The sequence below is a fragment of the Chelonia mydas genome, chromosome 4 (genome assembly GCF_015237465.2).
Source record: "Chelonia mydas isolate rCheMyd1 chromosome 4, rCheMyd1.pri.v2, whole genome shotgun sequence".
Classification (NCBI taxonomy): domain Eukaryota; kingdom Metazoa; phylum Chordata; order Testudines; family Cheloniidae; genus Chelonia; species Chelonia mydas.
The window spans coordinates 8971897-8996544 of record NC_057852.1 but is presented as its reverse complement, the minus strand read 5'-3'; the positions used below and the strand labels follow the sequence as shown (position 1 = coordinate 8996544).

The following is a 24648-nucleotide window of genomic DNA, read 5'->3' as shown; positions in this document are numbered from 1 at the left end:
CTTCTCCATTTGGAGGATCACCAGCCAAATTTTAAAGAGGGAGATAAAAGCTAATTACAGCTGACTGCAACTGCAGCATCAAAGGTAAGCTAATAAGAATCCCAGCAAAAAGGCCGCTAACTTGCTTTTACTTATAATTGATTACAGAATTAATAGGTGTTAAGTATAATTTATGAATGGGTGGTGCTGCATAGTCATATGTGTTTCAGAGTAGCAGCCGTGTTAGTCTGCATCAGCAAAAAGAAAAGGAGTACTTGTGGTACCTGAGAGACTAACAAATTTATTTGAGCACAAGCTTTTGTGAGCTACAGCTCACTTATTGGATACATTCAGTGGAAAATACAGTGGGGAGATTTTATATACACAGAGAACATGAAACAATGGGTGTTACCATACACACTGTAATGAGAGTGATCAGGTAAGGTGAGCTATTACCAGCAGGAGAGCCCCGGGGGGGGGGACGGGGGACGGGGGGGACTTGTGTAGTGAGAATCAAGGTGGGCCATTTCCAGCAGTTGACAAGAATGTGTGAGGAACAGTAGGGTGGGGGGAATAAACAAAGTAAAACTATTTCCACATGTTTATTCCCCCCCCCATACCGTTCCTCTCACGTTCTTGTCAACTGCTGAAAATGGCCCACCTTGATTCTCACTACAAAAGGTCCTCCCCGCCCTCCCTCCTGCTGGTAATAGCTCACCTTACCTGATCACTCTCCTTACAGTGTGTATGGTAACACCCATTGTTTCATGTTCTCTGTGTATATAAAATCTCCCCACTGTATTTTCCACTGAATGCATCCGATGAAGTGAGCTGTAGCTCACGAAAGCTTATGCTCAAATAAACTTGTTAGTATCTAAGGTGCCACAAGTCCTCCTTTTCTTTTTAGTCATATGTGTGTAACATATTTGCATTTGTGTAGTGTTTCATGTAATTACTTTTAACTTTGAAAATTTGTGTTACGATTGTTTTGTAAAAGAAAAAAAAAGCTGGGTGCTTATTTTTTAAAAATATAATTTTTGCCAGGAACATAGCAATTGTAGCCACTTTTACAGTATTTTGGAACATTTTTTCCTCTATCTATTGGCATTTTTTGAGGTGCAGAGGTTTTCCATTTTTTATTTCTCATGGGTGAAATATGGAGAAAAAAGAACTGGGTCTAATCCTGACTTTCTTACGCAGCCAAAATAAAACTTTTAAGTAGATCTGATCAAAATGTCCCAATGAAAATCTTTTCTGCTGAAAAATGGGGTTTCTTCAAAACTGATTTTTTTCATGGTAAAATGTTTTTTTTTTTACATTATTCAATTTTTAATGGAAAATTTCATAATGACATGAAACAATCTTTCTTGTTTTAATTTCAAATTGAAATTTTCATTTCATTTTGGTTTTTAAAAATTGAAACATTTTTGAAATTTCAGATTTTTGCTTTTCCCCTCCTTTTTCATTTGTTGTCACCAAATATCGCAGAATGCACAATATCTAGTTTGTTTTCCCTGCCTTTTCCTTCTCACTGTAACTTTTCAAAACTTCATCGTAAAAGTTAGAGTATTAAAAGTAATATGAAATAATGTAAATGTGTAACATTTCAAAAGTTGAGGAGCATTTTTCAGTTTTCAAAAAACTGATATGAAACAAAAAGAAAAGGAGGACTTGTGGCACCTTAGAGACTAACAAATTTATTTGAGCACAAGCTCAATGCATGCTGAATGCATCCGATGAAGTGAGCTGTAGCTCACGAAAGCTTATGCTCAAATAAATTTGTTAATCTCTAAGGTGACACAAGTCCTCCTTTTCTTTTTGTGAATAGAGACTAACATGGCTGCTACTCTGAAACCTTCAGATACGAAACAATTTCAGTTTAAATTGTCATGAAAATTGTGATCCATGTTGTTTTGATATTTTCTTGTGAAAACCAGAAAAACTGCTAAGAAAAAACTAGAACTTTGTTGTTGTTGCTCCTGCTGAAAAATTTTCACTGGATTTTTTTGTTTTTTAAAACCAGCACTAGTTTTCAGTAACAGCAGCATTTTGCTTATTACAGTAGCAGGTCAAGGCCCCAATTCAGATCGGAGCCCCATTGTGCTAGGTGCTGTTTAAATAGTCCCTGCCTCAAAGAGTTTACAATCTAAATAGAAAAGATAAAGTGGGGGAGAGCAAGCAGAGATGAAGGGATATAGCCAGTCATTGGCAGAGGTGGAAATAGAAAACCCGGGTTTTCTTTGGATCCATTCACTGGAGCATACTGCCCTTCATGGAGCAATTGCTTCTGAGTAATATTTGACAAATACATTATCCAGCCCATTTCTTTTCATTGTGTAACTTATTCAGCAGATTGTTTTTGTGACCCTTGATCAACACAAAGAAGGTCTGGAAAACATGGAGGAAGAATGGGCATAATGCCTGACAGTGAGTTTATTGGTTAGGTCCTGATCCTGCTCCCACTATAATGGCTGAACTCTCTTCAGCTTCCATGGGGCAGGATCAAGTTGTCATGGACTCACAGGTCATGCCCACTCTTCACCCCATATGGTTCCCGGGGGGAACCCCTTTCAGTGTGACAGCCCTTCTCAGGGGTCCACTCTGTCTTGGGGGGTTAAGTCCCTCTGCCTCCTGGAACCGCACTTCTCTGAGCCTTAGCATGCCTGTTTCTCACCATGGCTCCCCTCAGGAAGTCCACTCGCTCTGGGCCCCTGGGGCCTCCACTCCCAGAGGGAATAATGCAACTCTGTTCTCTAGACGGGAGAGACTCTCAGCCAGCGTAAAACAGGCAGGTTTATTGAGTGTCTCAACACAGCATAGAAAACTCTCAGGGTCCTCAGGCCTGGCCTCCCTCAACACAGCACATGTAAGTCTCCCCTGCATCCAAGTGGGCTCTGCCTGCTCTCTCTCTTCAGTCCAGAGCCCCCCTGCTTCCCAACTGGGCATCCGATATCACCGCCCCCAAGTCCCGCCTTGGTCCTTTGTCTTCTATCCAGGTAAACAGGGTTGCCTGAGCTGTCCTTTGCACCCCTCTGGATGGAACCAACTGGTCAGGTCACCGGGGTCCTCTCTTCGCAGCCCATTGTCCCCCCACTGGCCAGAACAGTCTGTGACTCCTGATCTGGGCCTCCCGGTCACCAGGTCACCAGTTGCTGGGGTCTCCATCCTCCAGGCCGTTGGCTGGGGTCCCAAGTTCTGTCGATGGTCCTCTGTAACAACCAACTCCCTCTCCCATCACCTCGTTAAACCAGTAACACCCAGGGAAAGTGCGTCCCACCCCCTCTGCATGCAAACCATTGGAAAAATCAAGAAAAAAAAAAAAACAAGAAAAAGCCCCACTTTGTCACACAAGTCCACAGCCAGGAGACGATGGTGTGCCAGAAACTTGTCTTGCAAAATCCCTTTAATTAGCCTACTGTGGATGATCCCAAGGCTGTCTCTCCTGTTAGATCAAAGAGTCTGCTGCTAGCGTGGAGGATTGCACCTACACTTCTCTCTGCAACCAAGGGTAAAATCCTGGCCCGCTGAAGTCATTGGGAGCTTTGCCATTGTGTTCAGTGGAGCCAGGAGTTCACCTCAACAGTTCACCCAGTGCATGGTTTTCTGGGGCATCTGGGTTCTCACAATGACTGTAACGTATTTCCATTTGAATGGGTTTCTCAATATTTTTTTAACGTTCTGCTATTCTTTTGGATACAGAGTTTAATCCTATTGCTAAAATCAACCAGTCATGCAGTTATCTGGTAACATCCTAAATGTGTAACAGTGACCATGCTTTCCATTTTTTTGCAGATGTGTGAAGCTGGAAATCATTTTATCAACGTTGCTTTAGTCCAACAAAATAACTCAGGTTTGTCTCCCCTTTCTTCCCCCCCACCCCACCTACTTCACACTGAATTGCACTTTATCTATGGACCTTTTCCTGACATATTGTAACCTATACGTCTGCCTACAAAATAAGGAAAGATGAGCGAGATATCATGTCATTTGTTATAACACCTGCTAAATAAATGTGGTGATATTTGTAACATTGCTGTTCTAAAGCTTATGGCAAATTTGTCTTTGTTATAAATATCCACAATTCCATTGTTGATTGGAGTGTTTAAATGTATTAAAACACGCTGTCGACGGACAATGAAGGATTTAATTTTAATGAGGATTCAACAAACATTCAAATAACTAATTTGCATAGTTTTCCGCTCTAAAAATCGGAGTGTGCGCAAACGTGCTGTTAAATTGTGCTCCTCACCTCTCATTTTTGCAGAGCATTTTGGATTTAGGGCAAATAATTATGGCTACAGAACATTTTATAGAAAGCAACACATATTGCACAAGAATAATTGTTTTTCTTAGCCTAGGCCCCATTTCAAGAAAACACTGATTCACATGCTTAATTCAATCTCTACGCAGTAAAGCAGTTAAGCATGTGCTTAAAGTTAACCATGTGCTTAACAGGGGCCACAATGTGCAGTAGAAGCAACAAATAAACCTATTTATTTACACACACACAACCTCATCTCTAAAAACCATGACAGTGTCAACAACATTATGGCCACTGTGAGACCTGAAAGGTATTTGCATCCTTCTCACGCGTTGCATTTTGTAATAGCAACATTAGCATTATGGAAGGAAAAGGTCAGGGTCTGGACCACAACATTATCTTACTGTATTATTGTTATTTTATTTTATTATTACTGCAGTGCACTTTCTTTCTGAGTCCTGACTATGTTCCTGGGAAATTCTGTTACTGTGACATAAAAATTGCCTTTTTTTTTTTTAAGAAGGCTGGAATTCCAAAGAGGCATAGGCATCCAGTTGCCACTGACTCTGAGAAGCTCTCCCCCCAGTACTGTTCCCCTCTGAACGCCATTACTGCCTACATGGCAGCCCCATCGGGTTCAAAGCACCAGCCAGTGGTGCTGGGCTGCACCAGAGCAGTTTTCCAGTGCTTCTTTTGAACCCCAGAATGGGATCCCAATGGTCCTAACAGGGGCGCAACAAAGGGGGACCCTTGGCCAGCAGCTTCTGCCTCCCCTCCCGGCCATGCCCAAGACAGCCCATACGGGAGGAAATTGGCCTGGCACTGGGGGCCTGGGACATAAGTGCTGGAACATACTGAGCTGAAGGAAGCACTGGGATTTGCTGAGCCAGGGCAGGGCACAGCCTGGAGAGTGCAGAGAGAGGTACCACAGCCTCCCAGCGCCCCTGCTCTGCATGGAAAATCCCCGCATTCAGCCTGCAGCTCCCCCTCCTCCCCCTGACTGCTGCCCCACCCAGGGCAGGGGAAAGCACCAGGGCCTCCACACCCAGCCCACAGCACCAGAAAGACATCAGGGGCTTCCTCACTGGGCAGGGATGTGGGTGCCCCAGCCTACTTCCTCCTGGGTGCGTGGCTGCCCTGCACTGCTGACTCCATCACAGCCAGGAAAGGAAGCTGCACCCTCCTACTTTGTTGCACCCCTGTCCCTGCCTCCTCTATGACCAGACCTTCTGTCCTTTTACCGCTCCACAGGCCGAAGGGTCCTGGCAGGAGTATAGTGTCCCCACATCCCCATTTGCTGCCCGTGGACCAGTGTCAACAGGGCTCCCAGGGAGAAGTGAGTTCTGGCACCTCTTTTTTCAGGACTCAAGCACTGGTGCCAGCAGGTTCTGTCAGTCCTATGGTTACACCTGATGGCAACTTCAGCCACTACGCATGAGCCTACTGGTTCTGCTCTGAGGTGCCGAATGGTTCCCATCCTGAGAGCAGTGTCTCTCTGCATGTTTGTAAGGAGTATGGGAGACCCACTGGCCAGCATGTCATATTGGTCCTCTGAGCCCCAGAGCACAGGAGTCTGTTGCAGCCCCAGCTCGTGCTGTGGGAACTTGTGCTTTTAGCTCTGGAGGTTCCTTCCTTCTCCCGTGTGTTGGTGCAAACGGTGGCCATCATACGTTCAATGAGGCCCTCTTACCCGGTGATCCCTGCTGTACTTACATTGTGGATTTGTTTGTGTTTTCTTCTTTCCCAAAGGAAATAAAACCTCTTTTCCAAGTCCAACTTACAACCCGTTCACATGGCTATTCACACTGGTTTCCTGTCCCAACTACACATATGAGGTATGCTGTTTTCTTCTCTGCCTGGGGGAGGGGCAGCCCAGTCAGGTCACTGCCCAGGTGCACCAAGCCTTGCCCACAATGAACATCCCTCCTCTTTAGTGCAGTCCCCTTGACTCCAGACACATCACAGGCCACAGAACCTTGCCCTCCTGTAACAGACCCCCTAGCCTCTGGCTGAGTTACTAAAGTCCTCAAAGCATGATTTAAAGACTTCAAGTTACAGAGAATCCGCCATATACACTACTTTAAACCTGCAGAGGAAGTCAACGCCCCCCGCCCCACCAGGGTCTCTACCAATCTGACTTGGGGGGAAATTCCTTACAGACCCCAAATGTGGCGATTAGTTAGATCCTGAGCAAGTGGGTATGACCCACCAGCCAGATACCTGGGAAAGAATTCACTGTAGTAACTCAGAGCCCTCCCCATCTAGCATCCCATCACTGGCCATTGGGGATTTTTGCCACTGGCAGTCACCGATGGTCCACATACCATTGTAGGTAGTCCCATCATACCATCCCTTCCATAAATTTATCAAGCTCGGTCTTGAAACCAGTTAGGTATTTTGTCGCCCCCTCCCCCCACCTTCCTTGGAAGGCTGTTCCAGAACTTCCCTCCTCTGATGGTTAGAAACCTTTGTCTAATGTCAAGCCTAAATTTAGTGGCCATTTGTATATATGCATTTGTTCTTGTGTCCATATTGGCGCTTAACTTTAACTCCTCCCCCTCCCCGGTATTTATCCCTCTGATTTATTTATAGAGAGCAATCATATCTCCCCTCAGCCTTCCTTTGGTTCAGCTAAACAAGCCCAGCTCTTTGAGTCTCCTCTCATAAGGCAGGTTTTCCATTCCTCTGATCATTCTAGTAGCCCTTTTCTGCATCCTTCTCCCCAGAAGGAATGCTCCCAACTGATCCTCAGAGTCACCCCTACCCTCCCGTGCAGATGATTCCCTCACTCCCATCTGAAGCATTGGATGCTCACCTTTTATCCAGCCACCCAACTCCTCCTACCTCCTATCTGCAGTGCTGTGAAGATACCCAACCGTCTCTTCTTCCAGTGGATGGCAGTGGGAGCCATTGTGCACAAAGTACAGTTAAAACCTTGCCACAGACAGGATTAACAATTCTTCTTTCTTCATATAGATTGGGTCTTGGATTAGTTTTACGGTGATGACACAAACACTGCCAGGTAAGACAATCGTGAACTGGAAGCAAATAACATATAAATGCGTTATTGGCAAAGGTGAGTTTCGTAAACCTACAGTCACCCCAAAGAATAATTGATGGACTATCACCATCAAATCCTCCGTTGTAGCCCTATCACATTACTCTTCAAAGTGTCATCTTTAGGAAGCTGGATAGTGGGTGGAGCTGGTCAAAATTTTCCAAAAAACAGTTGTTGTGGTGGTTGAACACTTGTCTTTTTTGTACATCGGTGATTTTTGTGAAAAATTATTCTTTTAAAATATTTTGCAAATAAAAGAAATCTGAAATTTGATCAAAAATTCAATAGATTTTTTTTTCATTTACCATTAATCATTGTTCGTGACATTTTCTGGTTTTTTTTTTTAATTGGACTTTATTTAAAAGAAATTTCACCCAGGGACCAGATTTCCAAAGGCACTGAGGCACCTAAAGATGCAGATAGGAGCCTCTTGGGATTTACAGACGTGCTTAAGTGAGTTAGGCACCTAACTCCCATTGAAAGCCTGCATAGAATTTTTTGAAAATGCCACCAGGGGCCTATCTGTATCTTGAGGTGTCTAAATTCATCTGGAAATCTAGCCCCATGTGGCTAAGCTGACCAAAAAATTCATTTAAAAATATTTCTTTTTTTTGTTACCAGAAAATAAGAAATGCTACATGCAAAATTTTGCAATTAAAAAAAATACTTTGAAACATTAAATAAACGTGATTTCAAGACTGAATGAAAATTTTCATGACAAGCTAACTGAAAATGATTTTTCTTCATTTATCACAATGTAAACAAAAATATTTTCCCAAAAGCTTTATAAATAGTTACTCTGGGAAAGACGTGAATGTGTAGCGAGGGTCATGGTGCTATTGAGTTAAGAGGCAAGTAACAGAATGAGCTGCAGGATACTTATCCTTGCCCTGCTGGCCCTGTGATACCCCAGACATCTCTTAGCAGTGCCCTTCAAGCTACGGGCTTTTTGTTTTGCTAAATGATACAGTCGTGTTCACATCTGATGCCCTGGGCTGTTCTAATTCTTCTTCCATTAATTGTATTCTTCCCTGCGACACTTTCCACTCTCTTGCCTTGTTAGCGCCTAGGGCTTTGTATTGGAGCACTTTCTGGAAGCCAGATTAATGAGTCTCCTCAAAGCGGCTACCTACTTATGTAGGTTAAAATTGATCGGTGTCGTCTGTGGGAACATAAGCGTGTCATGACACTGGTATCTCTCCACCACCGCCACCACGTGCTAATGTTCCTAATACCTTCTGCCCTGTCTGATGTACACTTAGGATATGTCTCCACTGCAATCTGTGGTGTGATTGCAGCATGGATACGCAGACCTGCACCAGCACAGCTCAAAGCAGCAGTGTAGACATGAAGCTTGGGCTTTAGCTCAAGCTGTACAAGCATGCCGGGAACCCTAGGCACAAATGTTACTAGCCCGATGTCCATGTCCACACTAATATTTTTGGATGTGCTGGCATAGGTAAAGCTAGTGCAGGTACATCTAACCCACGTTGCAGTTACCCCTTGGGCTGCAGTTTAGGCATATCTTACGGTCTCAGGCTTTATATGCCTGGTATAGGATCATATAATATCAGGGTTGGAAGGGACCTCAGGAGGTCATCTATTCCAACCCCCTGCTCAAAGCAGGGCCAATCCACAATTTTTGGCCCAGATCTCTTAGTGGCCCCCTCAAGGATTGAACTCACAACCCTGGGTTTAGCAGGCCAATGCTCAAAGCACAGAGCTATCCCTCCCCCAATAGTGGTAGGTACCTTTATTAATGCCAATGGTCTTTTTTTCTAACAGACTAGATTGTGCCTTTAGGACCTGATTTAGCACCCACTGAAGTCAATGTGACTGTCTTCTTTCACTTCAATGGGCACTGGATGAGGGCCTTAAAACAAGAGTCGGGGCACACTGCCACAGAGAGATCACCCCTCAGGCAGGAAAGGTAGTAACTCGACACACCCCTTGATGGGTGAGAATTCTTATCTTCAAGCACATGAAATCCTGGCCCCAGTGAAGTCCATAGCAAAACCCCCATTGACTTCAGAAGGGTCAAGATTTTACCCCATGTGTCTACTCACATGCTTAAAAATAAGCAGTGTGGCGGGGGGAGGGGGATTGTTTTGTTTTGTTTTTCCTGGATTAGGGTCTGGATGCCCTTGACATAACTGAACAAAATGAATAGCCCGAATTATACCTGAATATAATCCACGATCAATGAACCAGAGAATTCAACAGCTCACATCAACTTCCCCCTGTAATAGTTCCCATCCAAATTACATGGCTATTCAAAATAGTAAGGGAGAATTGTCCAGTGTTTAGGGCATTGTGTGAGTGACCTGGGCACAAGCTCTCCCTCAGTCACAGACTTTCTGTGTAACCTGGGGCAAGTCACTTAGCCTGTCAATGCCTCATCTCCTCGTCTGTACAATGGGGATAACAGCCCTGCCCTACCTCACAGAGATATGGCGAGGATAAGTACATTAAAAGACTGTGAGATACGCAGATACTACGGTGATAGCACTGGTCGTGAATTTTTTGATGAAATATTTTTTCAAAAGAAAATGAGGCTTCTCAGAAACCAAAAGTTTTTGCAGGAAAAGGTTGGTTTTGATGAGTTTCCTGTTTGGAAAGCGTTTATTTTGGGGAAAAAATAAAGCACTGAAATTGTCAAAACGTCCCATTTCAACGATGGCAAAACAAAATTTCTGATTTCGGTGTGAAACAACTTTTTGTTTCAAATTTAACTTAATTTACAGTGAATTTAAGAAAAATGTCAAAAAGGTTAAAGTCAAAGCTACATGTTTCAATGGACCCAATCCAATTTTTTTCCCAATGAAATTTTTTTAGATTTTTTACTTTTCATCCTAATTTGAAACAGGAAATATTGTTAAAGTCTCAAAAATTCTCCCAGGATGGAAAAACCATTCCTCACCCAACTCTAGACAATGACAGGTGTGACAAAGTTCCTCCTCTGCCTTGGTGGGTCCTGTTCTTATTGGTGCATTTGCTTGCCTCAGAGATTCATGGCCACCCTCAGTTTGGCTACTTTAGAACAATCCCTGCAGTCTCTGCTGACCCACCTAGTGGATCAGGGAACAGGCCAGGGACCTTCCCCTCTGGTGGGACCCACAGTCCAGGTCACCTCCTCTTGTCTCAGATAGGGAGTTGAGGGGGATGGGGGAAACCTGGGCCCACTCTCTACTCCGGGTTCCAGCCCAGGGCCCTGTGGATTGCAGCTGTCTACAGTGTCTCTTGTAACAGCTGTGCGACAGCTACAACACCCTGGGCTACTTCCCCATGGCCTCCTCCCAACACCTTCTTTCCCTCACCACAGGATCTTCCTCCTGAAGCCTGATCACGCTTGTACTCCTCAGTCCTCCAGCAGTACACCTTCTCACCCCCTGCTCCTTGCACACCCTCCCCTAACTGATGGGAGGTCCTTTTTAAACCAGGTGTCCTGATTAGTCTGCCTGCCATAATTGATTGTAGTAGGTTCTTAATTGGCTCCAGGTGTCTTAATTAGCTTGCCTGTCTTAATTGGTTCTAGCAGGTTCTTGACTGCTCTGTTGCAGCCCCTGTTCTGGTCACTCAGGGAACAGAAAACTGTTCATCCAGTGGCCAGTATATCTGCCTTCTAGCAGATTCCTGTACCCCACTGGTCTGGGTCTGTCACATGGGGTATGTAAGATACACAGACGTGCTTAGGAAATGTAATTTAAAACACTGTGCTGCGAGTGACTCATGCTGTAGGGATCCACCTTCCATTTTATTCATGGTAATTATGAGTGTTGTTGACAGACGTTTTCTTCTTTGCAGTTGGAGTTTTTGCTTTCCTGATGGCCATCCAGATGGCCCTCTGGGCCCAAAAGAAACACAAGCTCTACCTGAAGAAATATAATATGGGTGTGCTTAGGAAAACAGCCATGATTCCATTCATCTTCTAAGCTCTTCAAGCACTAGAAACCTGTATTCACTGTTTGAGAACTGATTCTGGAAACCAATGAACCCTTTCATTTAGTAACCAAAGAGGGCTTAGGCAAGAATTGTTGGGTATCATTTTCAGACAATTTACATCAGAATGGGGCGTTTTAAATTAAGTGAACAGAATCTGGCTTTGAACCCTCGGTTTGTGTTAGAAGATATGATTTAATTAGATTTTGTGCAATGGAGCTAATCAGGAAGACAAGAAAATCTGGCTTGTGAATGTTGGGCCAGATCGTCAGCTGGTATAATGGGTGTTGCTCTGTTTCAAGCCATTGGGGTGATGCTGATCTACTCCATATGAAGATCTGGCCCTTTTAAGGTTCAAACCAAATGCAGATCAGATTCTGAGTGTTTTGCATTGCAGAAAATGCCACAGCTTTAACTGTATTCAAAGCAGCATGCTCTGTGCAGATCCTTCTAAACTGTACCAACAAACAGTGTTGGTTTATACAGTATTAACACAATTAGGGTAGCTTTGAAGTTTTGTTTTACTGAACCGATTCCTGACTACTACCAAGTTGTTTGATGATGCAAACTGGCTTAAAGTCAGCACTGTGGAGAAGTCTGTTTTTTTTTTCTAGGAGGCAGCATGGCCTAAGTGGATCGAGTGAGTATCAGGCAAATGAAGTTCTAATTCCAGTCTTATGAACATAAGCACTACCACAGTGGGTCAGACCAATGGTCCATCTAGCCCAGTATCCTGTCTCCAACTGTGGCCGGTAGCAGAGCATCAGGGGGAGTGCTCAAAACAGGGCAATTATGGTGTGATCCATCCCTCTCTTCCCCTCCCGGCTTCTGGTAGTCCCAGGTTTAGGGTCACCCCAAGTATGGCCCACCTTACCACTTATGTCGTCTGTTGCCATGAGTAAATCACTTAAATCCAGATTATGACACCATCTCTCATGCTGAATTAGTCACACCAGAATTAATGGAACTGTTTGTGCAGTAAGTTTCTACTCAGTGTGAGTAATGGGATCACAAATTGGTCTGTAACCTCTCAGTGCCTCAGAGTTTCCATCTCAGGCTAACACTTACCCTCTATAAAGCACTTGGAGATCCTGAGATGTACCCTGTACCTCAATACTAATTATTACTGAAGGGGAGAGGATCCCCACCTGAATTCAGTGCCTATCTTGGTTCAAACATGCCAGGACAGGTACTCAGCTGGTGCAAATGGGCAGCGCTTCATGGATCTTGTTTGGCATCGTGTGCATCTTGAGGTTGCTTTTGGAAATCAAGACCTGGTTTGAGTTGCTTAGTCAGTTCTTTCTTTGCTTTGCTTTTTTTGAGTGTCATTATTCTTCAAAAGGGAAGATCTTTTATTCAAATCCCTGGAAACTCGAAGTAAATTCATTTGCAAGTCAATGACTCATTAATACGGAGTAACACAATTTTTAGAGGCACGGTATGATGGAATTGTAGTAGCTTTGGAGAGTAAAAGGGCCAGAGTTGCCTCATGAAGCATTACTGCACTTAACCCCACATCTTCAGTTCTTCATTCTATTTATTTGGCACCTGAATAGATGCTTCTCACATCCTCGTGGCAGGTCAAAAAGCCTGGCTGAAAACTTCAATCATTAGTGTAGAACCAAGCTACAGTAGCAAAGCGGGACAAGTTCAGGCTCTGAGAGAAACTGTTATCTTGCCTAGCAGTACCATTCTCAAGTGCTCTAACAAAGTTAATTTGTCCAATAAATTGGGTTCATATCCCTCTTCAGATGTCTAATCTACAGGCTTGCAGTGTTTATCCTGTTAGCAAGACAAGCAACGAGTTACGTGTGTTACTATAGTATCTGTTATAAATATTCAAGTGAAATAGTAGCCAAGCCACATTGTAAGTTTCATCAGTTCTGCTAGACTGGTAGATACAGTGAAATATGTTGTTTTAAAAAATTGGAAAACTAGGGAGAATATAACTGAGTTTGGTTATATGGCTAGGGTAAAAAGAGAAGGAAATAAGAAGAAGGGTTGAGTTGAAAACTGTTTAAAGTAATGATGAAAGGGAAAGACATATATGAATTTTTGGCTACGACAACATCATAGGTGGACCCATAAATCCTGGGAGATGCACATATCTTAGTCCTTTCAGTAAAAAACAGTGGATTACACTGAAACAGATTAGGACTGTGTAATGACATGGTGCATACCAAGTAAATCCTGTGTAAGGATGATGTATGTAAAGAAGAATTGCATTTAATTTTGGTAATGTAAATACATAATTTCCCATATATTTTTTTAAACTGGTGAGCTGTTAACACCTGGTATTTTTTTTCATTGCTACCAATAGATATACCAGAATCACTGTGAACAACCAATTAGCGAATATAATGTCCCATAATAAAGATCTATTTTAGAAGATGATATTTGCTGTTTACTTTTGTGTTCCAACTTCTAATTATATTATTTGTAAAGATGTGTTTTATAGACTCTTACCAATATAGAGTTGAAAGGGACCTCAAAAGGTCGCCTAGTCCATCCCCCTGCTCTGAGGCAGGAGAAAATAGATCTAGACCATCCCTGACAGGTGGTTGTCTAACCTATTTTAAAAACCTCCGATGACCAGGATCCCCCAGCCTCCTTTGGTAACTATTCCAGCATTTAACTATCCTTATAGTTAGAAAGCAACTTTTACATTAAAGATTAGATTTTTTTTCTGAAAGATATGTTCTAGGAATTATTTGGAGGAAGTTCTGTGGCCAGGAGGTCAGATTTGATGATAACAATGGTTCCTTCTGGCTTTGGAATTTATGAATAGCCTAAATCTCTCTCGCTGCAGATTAAGCCAATTACTTCTCCTCCTAGCTTCAGCGGACATGGAAAACAATTGATGAATGTCCTTTTTATAACAGCCCTTAACATGTGCGGAGCCTGTTATCAGGTCCACCCTCAGTCTTCTTTTTCTAAAGACAAAATATACCTCTAGTTTCCCCCGTCCCCTTTCCACCTATCAGGCCAGAAACCGAGTCAAAGAGGGAATTAAGTTGGGGTGACACAATTTTGTTCTTGACAAATCCATCTTGGCTACTTACTTATCACTATGTTATCCTCTAGGGGGTTACAAATTGATTATTTAATCATTTGGTCCAGTATCTTTTCAGGTATCAAAGTTAGGCTGACTGATCTATAAATCCCCAAGTCCTTTTTGTTCACCTTTTTAAGGATAGGTAATATGTTTGCCCTTCTCCGGTCCTCTGGGACCTGACCTGTCCTCCATGAGTTCTTGAAGATAATTGCTAATGGTTCCAAGAGTACAGTTCCAGTTCTCTGTGCATACCAATATCCAAGTTGTGTCGGTATGAGCCACCAGATTATCAGAATGTTTCCATTTTCCTTCCTCCATCTGTTTACTTCTTTCTCTTTAGGTTTTCAGGGTCTATTTAGTGATATGGTTATCTCTGTGGTGGTTTATGAATTATTATTCTATTATTAATTGTTAAAACCTCTAATATGGGCGGGAATGCTTGCAAAACATCACAACAATAGTATTTTTTATTTATTTATCTGATCAGCTATTTATTGCAGAGAAAAATACTGGTTGCAAATTTAACTTTATTCAGCTCATGAAATTTTGCAAACGGATATCGATTTCTAGAAATGTAGTCATTATTCCTACGCAGTCACCAAATAGCTCATGTCAAATGGGTTGCTCTGAATTGCTCATTTCAATTATTCACTATTTGGTGTGTAAGTGACTGGTCACCTAAGTCACATGGTCTTTTTGCTGCTCCCTGATTGGATGACTGAAACTTTTGAAGCTGGACAATAACAAATATTGAATGATGACGAGTGAAGAATGAACTTGCTGTTTCCAGTCTCAGATGAATAACTGTTCATACTAAAATATGTGATAATTCTGGGGATTCATAGATATTTTCATGAATTCCTGGAGGCTCACTGAGTACTGATGGACAATTAATAATATGGCCCCACAAACTGCAGAATCAAGAAGTAGTGGTGAGATTTCATTTCAAAGATTGTATTTCTCTTTTTGTTCTTTAATATAAGTAATTAAAAGTTCTTTGGTGAGCATAGTGAGATCGCAAGGAAGCATATTTTGGATTTTAACTGATCAGTGCTATATTTTAACAAAGCAATGCCATATGCATGGTTCCTCTTTGTAAGTCCAAGAAGATTGGCCTAAGACAACTTCAGACTATTGCTTTAAGCAATTTTTTTGTATTTTGTACTAAAAATTAAACTGCAGGGATCACATTGGTAAGATTACTTAAAACAAATGCTCTGGAGAACTACTGAAAGTGTGGTGAAAAACAAATGAGAGATACTGATTATTATAAGTAAATGCAATTAGAAAACTTGGTGATCAGCATGGGGCTAGAAGAAAGTCCATCCATGGGGGCTGGTCAAGTGTCTGGCAGCACTTCATGGTCCTGCAGCTTCTTTTGTGGGTTCTGCAAACTCCTCTTCTCAATCCTGTAACCATGGAATCATAGAATATCAGGGTTGGAAGGGACCTCAGGAGGTCATCTAGTCCAACCCCCTGGCTCAAAGCAGGACCAATCCCCAATTTTTGCCCCATATCCCTAAGTGGCCCCCTCAAGGATTGAACTCACAACCCTGGGTTTAGCAGGCCAAAGCTCAAACCACTGAGCTATCCCTCCCCCCATGGAGGAGGAGAGAGACTAGCCATATGGATTTAGTATCTCACACAGCGTCCTCAGTTTTATATATGTGGATTGAGGGTCTGTCAGAGGGATAGCTGCCATCCTGTCTCTATTGGACACTTACCAAATAGCTCTGGCTCTTAGCTGTTTCTATGTTGCTTCCATCAATACACAGAAGATGGCAACGGTGTATAATACATTTCTTCTCTGCTTTACTTAGAGGCTTTTTATGTTTAATTCATTCGAAGGATTGTATTTCTGTGTTTGCCTGTATTACTCAGACTATGAATTGGAACTTTCCCCTTTTTAAGAAATTTCTTTTACTGTTTCAAAGGCATACCCTGGTTAGTTGCTTGTATCTTTTAATATTCTCTTGTCTTCGCTATCATTTCTAGAGTTGGACAATCATTTAGAAAGGAAACCAACAAAACCCTTTCTGGTTCCTCTGAAGGTAATGGGCCCAGTATGTACAGTCTTTGATTATATATAAGTAAGCATTTCACATCCTTGAGGACTTACAACAGAACAAGACATTATTTTAAAGAAACAAGACAGGCTAACTACATATGAAGAGACAGTGCATGTTTCATAAGGCAATGTAAAGCTTCATATCTGGGGAGAAAGGTAGTTGGTTTGGGTATCTTGGGGTAGCAGGAAATTTGTTTGTTTTCTGGGGCAAACAGCAAATTACTCATTAAACCAGTTTATTGGACTTATAGTTCCCCCCTCTCCCCATCATTTCTGTTCTCTACTTTCCTGTAGCCAGGCGGTAAGATGGGAATTCTATCCACATGCAAATGATGCGAAATTCCTGTCTCAGAGTTTAACATCTGCGTGTACCTCACTCTCGTTCTGAAGGAGTTAAATAGAGCTGGAGAGCTTAATTAGGGTACCTGGTTGAACCAATTAAAAATGAGTCCCAGTGTGGGGAAGAGTTGGGTGGTTACAATAAAGTGCAGAAGGCCAGACTAGAAGGAGAGCTGCAAGGAGAGGGAGAAAGAACCTTGCGGTCCCTCTCTGGGCAGTAGAAAGGCCTGTAGGGAGAAGAAATACCCACACAGGGTCAGGGAAGGACCACAGGACAGTAGAGGGAAGAGGAAACCTGGGGGAAGAGTTGGCTTTGGGATCCTCCCCTGATCAGGAAACTCTGACAAGAGGCCAGGAGAGGCAGGGAGAAGCCACTGGATGGAGCAAGCGGTAGAAGGGAGCCTTGATAAAAGGTCTGGATCTGGACTGCCAGGGAGAAAACCCAGGGAGGTGCTCAGCTGAGAAACAACACAGGAGAAATGTAAGTGGGATGAAAGTTCAAGCCCAAGGGGAGAAGATGTGGTTTACATTTATATCTTTGGGATTTGTTGGGAGGACTTCACGGGGGAGCCCTGTCAGTCCCTGCCCTGAAAGATGGGTGACTAGAGGGGGTTGTGGAGTCTGGGAAGAATACAGGTATGGAGGGGGCTGAGGAAGGATCTGTGGGAAAGACCTGCAGGCAGGCTGAGGTAGGAAGAAGCCCAGGGAGGAAGCAGCATGCTGGTCTGTATAGACATACCTTGCCTGCTTGATACAGGGTCACTGAGCTGAAACCCAGTTTTGAGGGAGAGCCTGAGCTCCCCTACCAGCCACAGAGGAAGGAGGCATGAAACCCCTTGATCTAAGGAGCTACAGACTTTTGAAAGCCCTAAGACTTTCAAGGGGGTGTACGAACCACACAGCCCAGAATCAGAGGGCTGAAACCTGCTATGAGGGCCTTGACCTTCTGTTTGTTAGACTTTGTGTTATCCTGGAAGGGAGAGACGGGACTAGAAGTGACCTGGCCAGAGAGTTGAGTGAGTCACAAGCAGAGAGAGACCATTACAGGGTCAGAGGCAGCTGTTGGCACTAGACCCTGCTACAGAACATCCAGCCATGACAGGGTACCCCAGCCAGCAAGTCAACTCCTCTCAGATTGCTTGAAGACTTTGTTAAGCATCAGAGCCTTCTGTTTTAGGGAATGTGGATTTCAATCTCAGTTAATCTGACACTCTTTATTCAAAGTGTCTTACACCTTCAGATATATATGCCTGTCTCCCATTGTCTTTTGCTCCTTTAGGAGGAATTAACCCCTGGAATGGGTGATTATTGGAATCCAGATCCCTATGTAGAAGGGAATAGGGCAATTGCCTCCTGATTATGTAGGCAAAGAATGAGGGCTATATTAATCTGAATTCTATTATATATTCAAGGCAGAGTTGACGTTGATACATCTCATCCCACCCTGCACCGGAAAAGTCGTTCTCACAGACTGTAGGTGCAGCAACCAGCTAGCAACAAGAGACAGGCTTAACTTTGGAAGGCAACCAAAGACACCTTTCTGTATACAGTGCTATAAAATCCTCCTGGCCAGAGGCAAAATCCTTTCACCCGTAAAGGGTTAAGAAGCTAAGGTAACCCTGCTGGCACCTGACCGAAAATGGCCAATGAGGGGACAAGATTCTTTCAAATCTGGAGGGGGGAACAAAGGGTTTGGTCTGTCTGTGTGATGCTTTTGCTGGGAACAGATCAGGAATGCAGCCTTACAACTCCTGTAAAATTAGTAAGTAATCTATAAATAATCTAGCTAGAAAATGTGTTAGATTTTCTTTTGTTTAATGGCTGGTAAAATAAGCTGTGCTGGGTGGAATGTATATTCCTGTTTTAGTGTCTTTTGTAACTTAAGGTTTTGCCTAGAGGGATTCTCTATGTTTTGAATCTGATTACCCTGTAAGGTAGCTACCATCCTGATTTTACAGAGGTGATTCTTTTACCTTTTCTTTCATTAAAATTCTTCTTTTAAGCACCCGATTGATTTTTCATTGTTCTTAAGATCCAAGGGTTTGGGTCTGTGTTCACCTGTACCAGTTGGTGAGGATTCTTATCAAGCCTTCCCCAGGAAAGGGGGTTTAGGGCTTGGGGGGATATTTTGGGGGAAGATGTCTCCAAGTGGGCTCTTTTCCTGTTCTTTGTTTAAAACGCTTGGTGGTGGCAGCATACAGTTCAAGGACAAGGCAACGTTTGTACCTTGGGGAAGTTTTTAACCGAAGCTGGTAAGAATAAGCTTAGGGGGGTTTTCATGCAGGTCCCCACATCTGTACCCTAGAATTCAGAATGGGGAAGGAACCTTGACAGGGGTGTATAGTTAATGCCTGCCATACAAGACATAGACTATATCCTCCACTTTCCATATTAGCTGACTATAAAAGAATGAGAGTAGTAACACCATCCTTTTATGGTGAATATATAGCCAAAAGAGACCTAGTAGGACAGATGAATAAAAGGAGTTTCCCCTCATTTTTAAAACTCTTTTAAAACTCTATCATCCAAAGACTCTTAATTTCACATCGTTTTGTATAATTTAAATGACTCTGAACTTGCTTTTATCACACTAGGAACCAAGATACAGCCTGATATCAAAGAGAGCCTACTGTGATAGTTAAGTGTATTAAAATAAAATCACTGAATGCAATGACCTGTAGATCAATATAGAAGGGAAAGAAAAGCACAGACCTATTTATATCTAGTTATAGTTGCCACAAGCGCTGCTAAAGTCAAAGCAAATTCAAGCCGTAAAGAGTTTTCCAACAAGACAGTATTTCCTGTGCGGTGTTTTATTTGCAGATCTTTTCTATTTTTTAGTTCGCTGCGAGATTTGTCTTTAACGCACATTCCTCACCGTCAGCATCCATTAAAGGTTTTAGAGGAATGTGCAATACGCTAATTTGAGGATTTGCACAGATAAACAGAAATGAAGTTTTAGGTTGTGATTGCATCAGAACGAATATCTGCTCTTTGTTCTAATTGTTGTGAAAAGTCTTGGTTGAGTCCCCTCATGCACATAATTAATAAGAAGATTAACCTTCACAGAGCGAAGGATTTGTGGGAGTGTTTGCTCAGTGCCACTGTGGTTTGATAAACGTATGTTAAAAAGTCCTAACCTGGATCAGCCTGAGTTTTCTTTTCCCTGCGCACATGAATCGTTAGCCTCTTTGTTTGACACTTTACACGCGTGCAATATGGACATCGGCTCAGCTGGTGAAAAGAGAGAAATATCCGGTCATTTGATTATTTGTATTTGGTAAAAATGCCAAACCACTAAGCACCCCACGGGGATCTGGGCATACAAAGTTCATCTGCTTTGGTCCAACTTACAATTGATTTGAAGACAGGGGAATCAAGAAAAACTGTGGGGGCATTTACAGTTTAAATAGCTATGCTAAGGTTGGGAAATGTCCCATGGACTGATGGATGGAAAAATGTCTTTTTTTGCAAAAATCAAAATTTTTTCACTGGAAAATTTCAGGTTTGTGGAAATTTTGGTTTTTTTCCCCTCAGGAAAATCAAACTGATGGCTGCCAGGCCGGAAACCTCTTGCTAATTTCATTTTCCATCTGCAGGGAGCTAGAGAAAGTGACAAGAGCCAGCAGCTGGGCCAGTCAAGATTCCACTTGGGTGCTGTTGAAAGTATTTTTTTCTGGAAATCCCTTCCCAGGAGATATTTCACATTTCCGACTTTTTGTCCTGATTTGGGGGAGGAGGGGAGGAATCAGTAACAAAAATGTATCCATGATAGGGACTTCTATTTCCCAGCTAGCTCTAGTACCCAGCAATATTAGTTAATTTCTTACTGAAAGAGCATTTTTTATTTTAAGGAAAATGTCTCAGTAGCTAGCTCCCTTCTGAAACTCATATTCTTAATGGTAGAAACAGTCTTTGCCAGCCAGTCCTATTTTTGTTCCAAATATCCGACCATTCTGCTCAGTGAGAAAACTTTAGTTTCAAAGTTGCAGCTCTCGCGGAGCTTGGACACTTTCTTCTACACCGTAACAAGGCAGGCTGCAGTGGAAATATATCACATGAAAATGTTCTCTCTTCCTGACACTGATCACCTGGAAAGGCTGTTGTGATCTTTCTATTTGCACAAGTATTATAGCCGAGATACACAATAATAATTTTTTAAATAACCATTCATTTTTAAAAAATGGTAGTTTGCTAAGATTTTTTTTTTTTAATTGAAGCCATTTTTCAGGTTGAAGGGCATTACCACATGAGGAAGCATTGATGGGAGGGTGTGAGGGCCCAGAATGTGGTCACAGTGCACTGTCAGGGATTAGTGGCTGTGTCTTTCTGGAAAGAAATTTCACCTTTTCTGACAATTGAGCTTGACAGCTATGGATTAAAGATGACACATCTCCAATATTATATCTAATGAAAAGTACCCATCCTTAACCAACAGGGAATATTTGTCACACACAAGAACTTTGTATTCTTCCACTCCTTGGCTTACATCACATCTCTCAATGCCCTTTGTGCGGCCTTCTGAAGTTGGAATCCTCCTAACTTACTCTCTGTAACTATTACACAGCCTTTAGGGCCTGAGCCAATACCTAGTGAAGTCAGTGGAAAGACTTCCATTGACTTTGGAACAGTCTAACAAGGAAGAAACCGTCAATGTACTTTTATCACCCTCGTCTCCACAACATATGATCTTCGCATAATTGTTAATGGATTTATCCTCATAACCCCTTTGTGAAGGAGGGAAACATAATCCCCATTTCACTGCCAGAGCACGGAGAGTGAGTCACTTGACTAAAGTCACACAAGAAGTCAATTGACTAACAGAGAGGTAAATTTGTGTCTGGTGAATCACAGTTGAGTGACCTATCTTCCATGCCATCCTTCTTTCAGAAGAAAGACATACCCCATCTCCTTCAATCCTCACTCTTCAGCATCTACTCTCCAGACCGGAAACTATTTGAAATGATTCTCTGTCCAAAAACATTAGCATAAGCTAATTCTTCCAACTTTGCTTGGATACTTTCCCAACATCATCATACTATTGTACTTTAGCTCTGTGACAAGATAAGCCAGATGCTTACCCAGTCCAATGCTGGGCTTTTTTATTATTTAGATACTCCTTATACAGATAAGGATTACTGAACCTGAATAACTGACGTACCAAAGATTGACCTGAAATGTACTGTTGTAGGTATCACACCTTAACGGCAGTTAAATAGTTACTAAACTTTTGTCAACTGCATAAACAATGGCAATTAGGCATCCAAAAGCCCTTAGGTAGCTTTGAAAATATCTTTGGAATTCTGCATGTTAGTTCACTCAACTGTAAATTCAATCCCAGGAATTTGCATAACTAATCCGGGGTGGGGGGTGTTGAAAGAATTATGGTTGATAAGTTCTTATTTGTGGGTGTCTATTATTGTTTTTCTGGGTAACTAAGAACTCTCTACTAAAAGATGGGCTGGACAATCAAGGCCAGGATTTTTCTCAAATATGAGTAGAGAAAGCAGGCTTCTGAAGCCTTACATGGGCACCTAAGTAAATGGACGGGTTTTTCAGAAATGTTGAGCATTGACAAGCTTCCAAACAAGTCACTCAGAGTTTCTGCACCCTCTTCTGAAAGTGGTGTTACCCACCATTGTTAGAGAAAGGCTCTTAGACTAATTTGTTAAGTGGTTTAGCCAGTATGGCAGTGGCGTTCAACCAGTCGTCATTTGCGAATCCCTAAAGAATTGCAATTGGAAGTGCAGACCCCTTTACAAATCTTAGTCTCCAGCCGTCTGTGGACCACAGGTTGAAAACCAGTAAGGCATTTCCCATGGTGCCTATATACACATTTTTGTTCCTCCAGCCTTAGTGGTGTCTGTCCCAACGAAAGCTACAGAACAGAAAGAGCTCCCTGAAAGGAGCAGTTCCAGTTAGCTAATACCCGCGTTCTTCACAACACTACTGAGATTCCTGTTCTTTGTCTTGTGACACGGCAGGCTCCCTGCCACAGCAGCTCGTGTACAAGCTTGACGTGGCTTTAAGGTTGGTATAATCTCATATTGACTTATAGCCACTCCTGTTGGTACAAGGGCTTCTAAAAAGAGGAATAGCCATAGCAACTGGAAATACATGATTATCGTTTTAGAGCCCATGTTTTGAAACACCTGGCTCCCATTTTGTAATAAGAAAGGAACGTGATGGGCCAGCAAAGCACTGCACCACAACTCAGAGACAAGGCCAGTGGCTTTATATTTATAAAGCAATATAATAAGATGACTAGTGAGGTCTAGGGGGTTGAGGCAATGAACTTGGAGTTGAGAGGTCTGGGTTTCTAGTCTCGCAGTTCCTAATGACTTGTTGTCTACCCTTGAATGAATCATTGCTTCGTCTATTTAGATGGCGTCTGCCCCAAAGAGCTTACAATCGCTCCCTAGTGTGTGCAAAACCTGGCACAATGGAGTGTCTAAGTGCTACCATGATAAAACTCAATATGGGGTAAAGCAGCCTCCTGCTCAGATATGTAAATGACTTTCCAGGACAACGCTACTGTAATCTGTGCAAAATTGTAAAGTGAAGGGTTAGAAATAGTGAAGCAAATGCTAGCATTGCCCATGTCTGCAGCATGAACCCTCAGACAGATACATGCTGCTGCCGAGCTTCAGAGACACTGCACCCTGGTGGTTCCTGTGGCCCAGCCTCCCCTCTCAGCAGGGACGAAGGCCTCCCACAATTACCATGTATGGCAGGCACCCACTGGGTAAAATGCCACTGTCACCCCGCTAGGTGGAAAGGGTATTTCTGCCCCGTGAGTGACTGGCAGCTGATGGACACTGGCTTGGTGAGCAGCTCTGAAATGGGGCTCATGCTGGGCGGTGGGAGCTAGGGTAGACCTCAGAGCGACCACTAATACAAGAGGGACGGACACTCACTGGTCTCTCTTTCTCTCCCCTGCAGAAGCTGAGCTGGGCTGAAATAATGTCAGGGTGGGAGAGAGTGTGCATGGGAGAATTTGGGAAGTTCTTTTACTTGAATGCCACACCCAGAGCAGGGTGGCGTGAGAGTGGGGCATCTCCTCTCCTCCCCTACTATGGACCCCTGCATGACAGGTCACCGAGATCAGGCTGGCATTACCCTTGGTGTGCTACGGGTGTGGAGCGAGCGCACGCCTTCTAACGTAACGTGGTGACAGGCTCTGGCTTAGCCTACACACACACGGTGATGGTGGTGCACACTAAATAAGGCCTGCACCCACACCTGGTTAACAGTGGTGAAGATCTAACCATCATAGCCAGTGGGTTCACCCTAGTAGTAGTAGGGTGCCAATAAAATTCTCTCAGTGTCATTGCTTAAAGTGCGGGTGGGTGGAGGGCAGGCATCACAACCCGGGACCAGAAGCTTTGGTAAGATGAGGGTTAGACTGTGACCCTTTGCCCTCCCCGCCCCGTACTTTACGCATTGCTCAATGTAAGTGTTTTGGGTTCTGTGATTTGCTCGTGCGCCATTCTACCGAACAGGCATTGCCACAATCAGTGCCTCTTCCCAGCTGTCGTGTGCAGGGAATGGTCCCATGCGAACAGAAAGACAACAGCAACGCCGGTTAGCAACTGCTTCGAAAAATGTTTCCTTTTATCTACTTGCACACAGTTTATACAAGAGCACTAAATCTGGACAAGTGCAACAGACTATAGGGCAATCAAGCCTAGCATAGTTTTATTATATTCCCAGGACTGCTGAGCGGCTATCTCTGGATGCCAAAGGCGCTATCTGGTGTAATCACATTGCTGCGCTGCAATTATATGTGAATAACGCATTATAAAACATGTTGACAAGACGCCTGCTTCCAAGCAGCTCCCAAGAGTGGTCATTTTTTCAGATATTGTTGAGCACATGGAACTAAAATCAAATCCTTCAGTGGCCCACAAATGTAACATTGACATATACAATCAATAGGCTGCTACAGC

At 43.1% G+C, this 24648-nt stretch overlaps 1 protein-coding gene across 4 annotated transcripts in view; it reads left to right on the top strand.

The window, feature by feature from the left end:
- Nucleotides 1-18346, top strand: part of TECRL (trans-2,3-enoyl-CoA reductase like) — a 116443-nt gene extending 98097 nt beyond the window's left edge. For 2 of the 4 annotated variants that reach the window (XM_037896577.1, XM_037896576.1), the window contains exons 9-13: nucleotides 3772-3829; nucleotides 5990-6075; nucleotides 7217-7262; nucleotides 16288-16343; nucleotides 18112-18346. In XM_037896577.1, coding sequence (XP_037752505.1) covers nucleotides 3772-3829; nucleotides 5990-6075; nucleotides 7217-7262; nucleotides 16288-16343; nucleotides 18112-18303 — 438 coding nt within the window. In that variant the 3' untranslated portion in view covers nucleotides 18304-18346. Of the gene's footprint in view, nucleotides 1-3771; nucleotides 3830-5989; nucleotides 6076-7216; nucleotides 7263-11102; nucleotides 13629-16287; nucleotides 16344-18111 lie in introns of those variants that run through there. The other 2 variants (XM_007069914.4, XM_043545647.1) reach the window with 1 other exon arrangement.
- The last annotated feature ends 6302 nt before the right edge of the window (nucleotides 18347-24648 follow it).